The 9626-nt window shown below is 36.9% G+C and overlaps 1 protein-coding gene across 2 annotated transcripts in view; it reads left to right on the top strand.

The window, feature by feature from the left end:
* The first annotated feature begins 1698 nt into the window (after positions 1-1698).
* CLEC1A (C-type lectin domain family 1 member A) overlaps positions 1699-9626 on the top strand; it is a 30373-nt gene continuing 22445 nt past the window's right edge. The window contains exon 1 of one of the 2 annotated variants that reach the window (XM_010376672.2): positions 1699-1974. In XM_010376672.2, the coding sequence (XP_010374974.1) occupies positions 1860-1974 (115 nt within the window). In that variant the 5' untranslated portion in view covers positions 1699-1859. The remainder of the gene's footprint in view (positions 1975-9626) is intronic. The other variant, XM_030939828.1, reaches the window with a different exon arrangement.

The following is a 9626-nucleotide window of genomic DNA, read 5'->3' as shown; positions in this document are numbered from 1 at the left end:
CACAGTGAGAATTTTTATTTTTACTTTTTAGATGGAGTCTCACTCTGTCGCCCAGCCTGGAGTGCAGTGGCACGATCTTGGCTCACTGCAACCTCCACCTCCTGGGTTCAAGTGATTCTCCTACCTCTTGCCTCCCCAGTAGCTGGGATTATACGCACCTGCCACCACACTCGGCTAATTTTCGTATTTTTAGTAGCGATGGGGTTTTGCCATGTTGGTCAGGCTGGTCTCGAACTCCTGACCTCAGGTGATCCACCCACCTCGGCCTCCCAAAGTGCCTCCCGTGGTGTGAGCCACCATGCCTGGCCCACAGTGAGAGTTTTTTACTCACTATTTTATCCTTCCAAGTGGTAGAATCATGCTAACACTGCCTCCAATCTGTCATCTAAAAAAAAAAAAAATCCTGTTTTTAAAAAATTTAGAATAATTTGATGAACAGCACACAGCTTGAAACACATGTGAATCCACAATATGCACTTCCTCATAGATCTTTTAGATGGTCTGGCTACCCCACCTGGAGCATTCTGACACTCCTTTATATTTAGCATGCTTGATTTTGCCCATCTATCACTTAACATCTGGAAAAGTTTTGGTAGAGTAATATAAATCTATTGTACAGACTCAGGAAGAACTTTTAGACATTATCTAAAACAATCTTCTTGTCTTTCAGTTTAGGAAATGCAGACGCAAATTGTTAATTGTCCTCCCAAAGCCACAAGGTTGTTACTGATAACTATCTTACTATGGTTTGAATGTGTTTCTTGCACGATTCAGGCGTTGCCAGTGTGGTCGTATTGAGAGAGGTGGGGCCTTTAAGAGATGATTTGGCCTTGAAGGCTTCTCTCTTGAGGATGGTATTAAGACCTTTATAAATGAGGCTACATGTAGCATTTGGCTGGCTTGTCCTTCTGCTTTCTGCCATGTGAGAATAGCCTTCCTCCACTACAGAGTGCAGCTCTCTCCTGACATCCAAACCTGCCAGTGCCTCGATCTTAGATTTCCTAGCTTCTGGAATGATGAGAAATAAATTTCTATTGCTTATAATTTATCTGGTCTCAGGTATCCTGTTGCAGGTCAGTACAAACAGACTAAGACAGGGAATATAATTCTAATGTACTGATTCAGGAAGAATTTTTTCACACTACCTAAAATATTTTCCTCTCAGTTTAGGAGATTTAGGCACAAACGAACTGGCTTCCGCAAACCACATGGTGGTTAGTAATAGTTTTAAAAGTTTTTACTTCCAGTAAAATGTATAATTCCTCATGATCATAATGTACCAAATGTGCTATAAAATGTTACATCAAGTTCAGATACTATAAGAAAGATCACTACTCTGTTCTTGGAGAAAGGAAGGGGCTAGTTCCTATAATCTCTTCTCTTTTCACAAAGGCACAGAGAGGTTAAACTAAGTGACTACCTAAAGAATGGGTAAGAAATGAGGATGCGTGTCCTTCCAAGTTATTATTATTCCACAGACTCTGAAGGAACCACAGTGCTACACCTTGCTATTGTAAGTTCTTGCCTTTTTTACACTGAAGTTATATGAAAAATGCAAACAGGTAAACAAGACCTGAGAAAGGCCAACTTTTTGATAACTGTTTAGACAGAGACTGCCTAAACAGAAGACACATGCTGTTTCTCCTCAGCCTGACTGATTTGGCGTTCAGAGTACAAGCTCACAGGAGAGGGGCTGGGCCTGTCCAGTCAGGAACTGCAGTCGGAGACTTCCCCTGCTACTTGCCGGGAAAGAACATTAGGAATGCCTTTCAGTACCTTGCTTCCTGAACGAGCTCACAGTAGCCAGGCGGCCCAGGGCAATCCGACCAGATTTCACTCTCACCGCGGTAGGAATCCAGATGCAGGCCAAGTACAGCAGCACGAGGGACATGCTGGATGATGATGGAGACACCACCATGAGCCTGCATTCTCAAGCCTCTGCCACAACTCGGCGTCCAGAGCCCCGGCGCACAGGTACCCTGTCTCCTGGAGTCCAGATAGACCAGAGCCCTTGTGAAATATGTGAGATGAGCTATCCCTCCTAGAAATTTATACATTTAACTTCTATCTTATAATTTTATTTCCAATTACTCACCCTGTGACATAGTAGTGATTTTTTTTTTTTTTCCCAGTTCTATTCAGTTCCATAATTCACACAATTAGAGAAGGATTTTATTTCCTGGGCCACTCAGCCAAACTAAAGCTAAAATATGACTTCAGTTCTAGTGAAAAGGACTCACATGGTAATATACACAGGACTAGGTTCTAGGTCCTAACCCAGATATGCCACTTTCCTTCTGTGTAACCTTGGATGAGTTATTTAAGTATCCTGGTAGCATCATATTCTTTATTTATAAAATATTAATGGCCACAAACATGTATAAAGGGTTTGTTATGTGCTGACAGTGTTTTAAATACTTTATATTAATTCATATTAATTTGAATTAATATTAAATAGAAGTAATAAAACTTCTTTTACAAGGTGGTTGTGAGTACTGAGAATGATAAATTATGTAAAATATTTGAATGTCTGTCTGAACTGATATAGACTGACACAAAATTGCTGAAAGGAACACTTGAGGAATTCTCAAGAAATGGAATGTTGAAAGGAATCCCATATTTTAGCATTCATTCAGTGCCTGTATTTTAATATGTCCTTTCCCTCTGATTATATCATCATTTTCTTCACCTTTGTAAATTTGGATATACATTTAAAAATTTTTTTTAAAAGATCCTGTTCCTTATTTCTTTATCAAATAACTTTTAGTTTTCCTTCCTTTCTCCTACTAAACCCTCCATTCGCTTTCTATTTATTAAATGACTCTCAACCTGAGACCTACTAATATGGCTCTTTTTTTTTTTTAAACTAAATTACCCAGTAAGCTGTTAAGGGACACTGGGGATTTCCAACCTCTTTGAAATGAAGCTAAGTGACAAAAGTAGGGATGTCAGCTTCTGTAGCCACAGGATATGTGTAATAGGATACAAAGTGTTTTCCTCCAAAAAATCTTAGGAAGAGTCCATTTTTAGGGCTGTGGTTTTGAGTAGCTTGTATATAACTTCATTTTCCACCTTTGACTGGAGCCAGAAGTCTCTTAAGGATTAGTGATCAGCATAATCAGGAACAGCATGTACAAATAAGTTCTGCTGAGGTTGAAGGGTGGAGAGGGATGTGGAGCAAGATAAAACACTAGCTGCAACATCTGGGAGCTTCTTTGTAAGAAATGGAAATTCAAACAGTAGGAGTAGAGATTACAAAGAATTGTCTTGGAGGAAATCATCCGGAAATAGTTATCTTAAGCAATATATATGAGATCTTGTTTTCATCTTTTTATGGTAATACAAACATTCAGGGGAATGCCATCATAGAAGTATAATTATTTCTTAGATAAACATATCTGATATACCTTCACTGATAAAAATAACAGCAGAAATCACTCAGAAATTTTTGGCAATGTGAAGGATTCAGCTTCAACATACTGATGTGACACCATTAAGAGCTGGCAACTTTTATTTTTTAGAATTAATACAAATCACACATACATTCATTTAATTTCTAGACTTTTGTCAATAACAATTGACATAACAACTATGTTTGTGTTTACAAATGACAAACAAGATAGTAAAAATGCCAAACAATTAGGATAGTGAAAATGAAAGACAACAACCTCATATGTTTTTCACAAACTTATGTTTGGGGTCATGTTATCCTAGTACTGAGGATATAATGTCCAATGTGATATGGTCCCTTTTCATAAGGAAATTGAAAGTCTAATACAATTCTCAACTGAGGAATAAGTATAATAAGCTGTTATGGCAGAAGCATGTACAGTACAGCTGAGAGCTTGGTTATGTCTACCTAATTAAGTAGAGGAGCTTAGGAAAGGCTTAACAGGAGGAGCAACTGTGAAGTTGAGTTAATTTTAAGATCTTCCACATAATGTGGAATCAGGAGTGAGGATGTTTGAGAGGCTGGGGAACACTACAGACAGAGAGACATATGAAGGGAAAGTCATGAAGGTTTTCAGTAGCTTTGTATTTTTAGAGAACTATAAGCAATATGTATGGCATAGGTGTAGAGTCAGAGGAGGGAAACTTGGCAAAGGGGTAAGTCTGGCAAGTTAAGGAGGGATTTTAGGGCATGCTGATCTATTTTAATTCTATTCAATAGTTAAAATGAGGTCAATGCAGGATTTAGATAGGAAGAAACAGAATTTTGCATTTGGGGAAGACCTTCCAGGCTGCAATGGAAAGGATAGGTTGAAAGTATATGAAACTGGATGTGCCAATACCAAATTTTTTCACTAGTCCGGTACAAGAGTAAAAGAACCTGAACTGAGGCAGTATAGTAAAAATGAGGGAAAAGAATCAGATATGAAAGACATCGAGGCAATGGAGTTTAGATAATCAGTGATTGGTTACATGTGAGGAGACAAGGAAAGGGACCTCGGTGGTAGGTTGACTAGGTTCTGTCTGATGTAATGTGGATGGTACTGCTGTTTAACTGAGACAGAAACTATAGAAGGGACAGGAAAGATGATGAATTGAGTTTGAGTTTAAGGGGTCTGTAGAAGGAGGGACATGCATTTGGAGCTGTCCAAAGACACCTGTATATTAAGGATGTGGGTTGGGCTACATATACTTGTGGGAATTACTGGCATAGTAATTAAATAAATAAATAAAGTAGATGAGGTACTTAAGTCATTAAGTAAAATAAATGGATAGTAACTAAAATGTATGGGAGTGAGTGAGATCATTGAGGGAGGAAATGTAAAACGAAAAGATGAATGAACAGAAGAAGAGAGTGTCAAGGAGAAAATCTGAGGGAATATCAGCACCTGAGGAGCAAGAAGAATGAAAGATTCCAAAAGGAGCTACTAGGGATGAATAGCAGAGAGTGGTAGAAGCAGGAATCTGGGAGAGAGACGTCAAGGGCATCAAGAGACAATAAATTCAAGAGTAATGGAAAATCAGAGTAATGGGAGACAATAAATTCAAGAGTAATGGAAAATCAGAGTAATGGGAGACAATAAATTCAAGAGTATTGGAATAAAGTCAGTGATGATGACTGTGAGTTTTAAAAACAACAAATAACAAATACTGCAGAGAGTTTAAGTAAAAGGAAGACTAAAATGATTATTTAACAATTTATCAATAAGGAGGAAAATATTTAGTTTTGATAGCAGTGGTTTAAAAAGGAACTGATGGTTACATAATAAAATAAACAATTACTTTGGTTAAATAATTTTAAAAAATTTAATAATAAATCCAAGTTCCTCTTTACCCTTGTTCACATTAATTACAGTACTATTGCATTTCCCTGTGTCTTAGTTTTATTTCCTCAATTACAGCATAAATCTCTCATCACAGTCATGACATAAATCACTGCTAACTGATTCAACAACTCTTTAAATCAAACCTACTCATGACAAGACATTATGGGATGTACTAGAGGAGCCTGTTTTTCAGGTGCTTAGAGAAGTGGAAGGAATACTCTAAATCAATAGTTGTAGTAAATGTCATTTAGTACTGTTAAATCAGTGTTGGAGGCCACAGAAGCAATATAGGAATGAATGAGTTACTGATTGAGTTTAGTTTTGCGAGTTCCCAGAGGAAGTGACATGATCTGGACCCATGAGGCTAACGAGTATAATGGGATCCTATTAGGAGGAGCCTGATACAGCACACCAAGAAACTGACTAGAACAGAATGAGCCTTGGGAAACTTTTCTTCCTATGGAAGAGAGGAAGTGTGATTAAATTTTGCTTTCAAAATTCATCTTACTGCTAGAGTGGATATTTCATAATGTAGAAGTGAAAAGTTGCAAGCTGCTGTCGTTCTATGATTGCAGATGCACTGCCATGTATAAATATTGATCTGAGATGTGTTGGGAGGATAAGAAGATGATTGAAAATGTCCAGCTCTGGAATCAGTCTGCTTGGGTAGCTCTATTACTTACTAGCTGTGCAAACTTAGGCAACTTCAGTGACTCCTTGGTAATTGAATTTTTGCAAAGGTTGCTTCCAATGAAATAAAGTGTATCTAGAACACACTTATAGTTACTATTAGTAACTATTTCTCTCTCTCTGTTTTTCAATATTCTCCATCCAATCATTCTATATAAAGACATGGAGAAACACAATCCTGGGGAGTTACTAATAATTCATTAGTATCTATTACTAATAGTAGCTGTGTGTTCCTGAATAAGCTGTCTAAACCCGCTAGGCCTCAGTTCCCTACCTGTAAAGTGAGATAATAATATCTACCTTATAGGGGTTGTTTGTGAGGCTAGATGAGAACATTCATATAAGACATTTTTCTCAGTAACTCAAGAAATTTGAGCAATTATCATTAATGGTAATGTTGTGTTTGAATTATATTTCAGTAAACAGTATCTGTTGATGGGGATATAAAATTGCATCACCTAAATTTTACTGAAGAGGAAAAATATAATTCAGTTTCTAAGTACTGTGAATTGGAACCTCAATGATATTCTAGAAATATCTCATATGTTCTTAGATGTATACTTTTTTCAAATAATAGGAAGGATAACACACATTTTCATTTAGAGAGTATGAAAATAGCGATATTTGAAATAGATTCATAAGAGAAAAGAAACCTGCATTTACATGAACACAGAAAAGCAGACTCAACCCATGAACTCAGATTCCCATGAGGAGGTTTCCTGTGCACTACATGTGAGGATTAAGGAAACAAAGACATTTACATTTCAAAATACAAAGGGATCAAAAAGTACTTTCTGAAATATTGTGTACATTGCCACCAGTTTTGCCCGCATGTCTCTGTGACTCCTGACTGGCTCACGGAAAAGTGTGCAAAGTATAGTGTTAAACATAATGATTTAATCCTAGCTCTGCAACTGGTTTGTAATGTGCACATTATTTAAACTCTCGGTGTCTCCTCCAGCTTTTAAGACCTTTTGCATTCATAGGTGTACTAATATACTGTATATGGTAATGTCAGCTTAGTTTCTTGGGTGGAAAACAAAATTTTCCCTCTCTGATGCCTGATGAAGGGTAACTGGTTCAGTTTGACAACTCTCCACCCACAAAGTTTCATATAATTACACAGTAATTGGTATCCAAAATTTGACCCTAGCACGAAGGCCTTTTATACTATGGTTGTACTAAGAAGATACAGGAAAGGTTTTTTTTTCTATATATATCTTATTATTCTTAGGGATGTTTATATCATTCCTTGGCCTATCCACACCCCTTTCTAAATATGCCTCAGGAGAGAGCAAAGAGGTTCTCTTCCAAAAAATAAAACCACAATAAAGCCAAGCCAAACTCAAGTGACTGCCCAAGCATCTTATTTTTGTGAAAATCTTTCTCATGTTAGGATGAGGGTGATCCCTGGAGAGAGACTTCAGTATGATTAGGAGCACTTGGAATAAAACTGAGAAACATTAGACTCACAGTTAGAAGAAAAACATCTAGAAGGAAAAATAGCATCAAAGAAAAAGAAAAAGTGAAACTTTCAACTTCATGGACTTTCCATCATGGGAGCTTGGCTTCCTGGAAGATGAACTCCCCAGGATTGTGTTTCTCCATGTCTTTATACAGAATGATTGGATGGAGAATATTGAAAAAGAGAGAGAGAAAGTGAGAGAGCAAGAGGGAGATGGGAAGAGAGAAGAAAAATTTCAAAATGGGAAAATTTGATCAGAGAAAGAGGATTTCTTAGAAGAGATTTTTAAAAACCTTTTAAACCCTATTATACTTCTTTTATTTTTTCTGATCTAGAGGCAATCTTAGGAAGGATCCTGTTTTTTTTTCTTTTAGTGAATGTAATTATCATTGAAAGATGTTCTGATTTCTAAAGTCACAGAAGGAATTTAAGTTCACTCTTTTTGGTCCTTTGGACAGAAAAACAACACCTCCCATGTCCTCGATATTATGCAAGGGAAAGCAGATTTATTTCATTTCATTTCATTTCATTTCATTTCATTTCATTTCATTTCATTTCATTTCATTTCATCACTACTTTTGAGAGAAGATCTTGCTCTGTCACCCAGGCTGGAGTAGAGTGGCACGATCACGACTCACTGCAGCCTTGACCTCCGTGGCTCAAGCAATCCTCCCACCTCAGCCTTCTGAGTAGCTGTGACTACAGGTGTGTACCACCATGGCTGATGAATTTTAAAATTTTTATAGAGATGGGGATGGGGTCTCACTATGTTGCTATCTTTTGTAGAGATGGGATCTCACTATGTTGCTCAGGCTGGTCTCGAACTCCTGGCCCAAAGCAATCCTCCTGCTTCAGTTGGGAGGATTCCAAAGTGATGAGATTACAGGCCTCAGCCACCGTGCCTGGCGGAAAACAGATTTATAAAGAGATAAATAAGTTGCTTGACTGTCATAGTTCTTCTTCTCCTTTACTTCTTATTTTTAATTTCAGCCAGACAAATATTAATTATAAGAAGTAGCAGGATTTAAAAAATTATTACAACTTTGAGATGTGTATTAATGTAACTATGTTTGAGTAGAGGTAGGTAGGCATATAACACAGATATTTGTATATAATGGACCTATTCATCCATTTATTTAAATTCAATTGAGCTTGTTTCAGCTACTGTCCTAGGAACTGGGTTACAATAATGACTAAATAGATACTTTCCAAGAAAGAGCTTAATTTTTCCTGGAGTAAGACAGATATAAGCTAAATGAAATAACAAAGATATACAATATATTTAATGGTAATGAGAGGTATGTGGAAAAAGAAAATCACCATGGTGGTAGGCTCACATAAGCACTTTTAACTATGGAATCTAGAAACATCCATATGATTAACTTTCTTGGACTGTAAGAAAGTTTACAAATACAGGGTTTTGGAGAGGGTGATTCACCCAAACTATATTCTGCCTCTAATCTTTTTTTTTTTTTTTATGTTCTGCTGATCTGAAATACTTTTACAATCAATACCATGAGAAAACCATCCTTTTCCAGAAAAACTAAGACTAAATAACATAGCTCAGTTAACCAAAGGAAATAGGAGGAAGCAAATCTCCCTTAGATTTGTTCATGATATAATCTCACAAAAGTCAGTGTATAGAAACCACCATGGCTGGGAGATGTATTTAGCTGAGTCTGTTTTCTGCTGACATAGATGTTGCTGAGAAGTCAATAGACTACAAACAAACAAACAAACAAACAAAAACCCTGTAAGCTTAACTTTGGAGAACCCACTTATCTCTTTAAAACTTAGATAGTTTAAGTCATATTAATTTTTTATAATTTCATTTTTCAATTATTTAAACTGTCAAAGATTTACTCAGCCCTTATGTCCCAGGCACTACTTTCAGTAGTGGAAATACACTAGTGGACAAGATAGACAAGATCATTGTTTTAATGGAATGCTAAATGGAGAGAAAGGAAAAAGAAACAAAAGTCACGAAAATATTACCTAGTACAGGATGAGTGATATGCTAGAGATGGACTCATGGATCTCTTCCAAGGATGTGCCATTGAAACTGAAATTAATGCAGAGGCAGAAGTAGGGCTGATACGAGGTACTTAGGGTCAAGCTTGATCAGACCAAGGATTAAACGGAAGGCCATTGTGAGTAGTACATGTGAGTGAGAGAAAAATAGTTCAGAAAGGGAT

The sequence above is a fragment of the Rhinopithecus roxellana genome, chromosome 10 (assembly GCF_007565055.1).
Source record: "Rhinopithecus roxellana isolate Shanxi Qingling chromosome 10, ASM756505v1, whole genome shotgun sequence".
Taxonomy (NCBI): domain Eukaryota; kingdom Metazoa; phylum Chordata; class Mammalia; order Primates; family Cercopithecidae; genus Rhinopithecus; species Rhinopithecus roxellana.
This window is presented reverse-complemented; position numbering and strand designations above follow the sequence as displayed.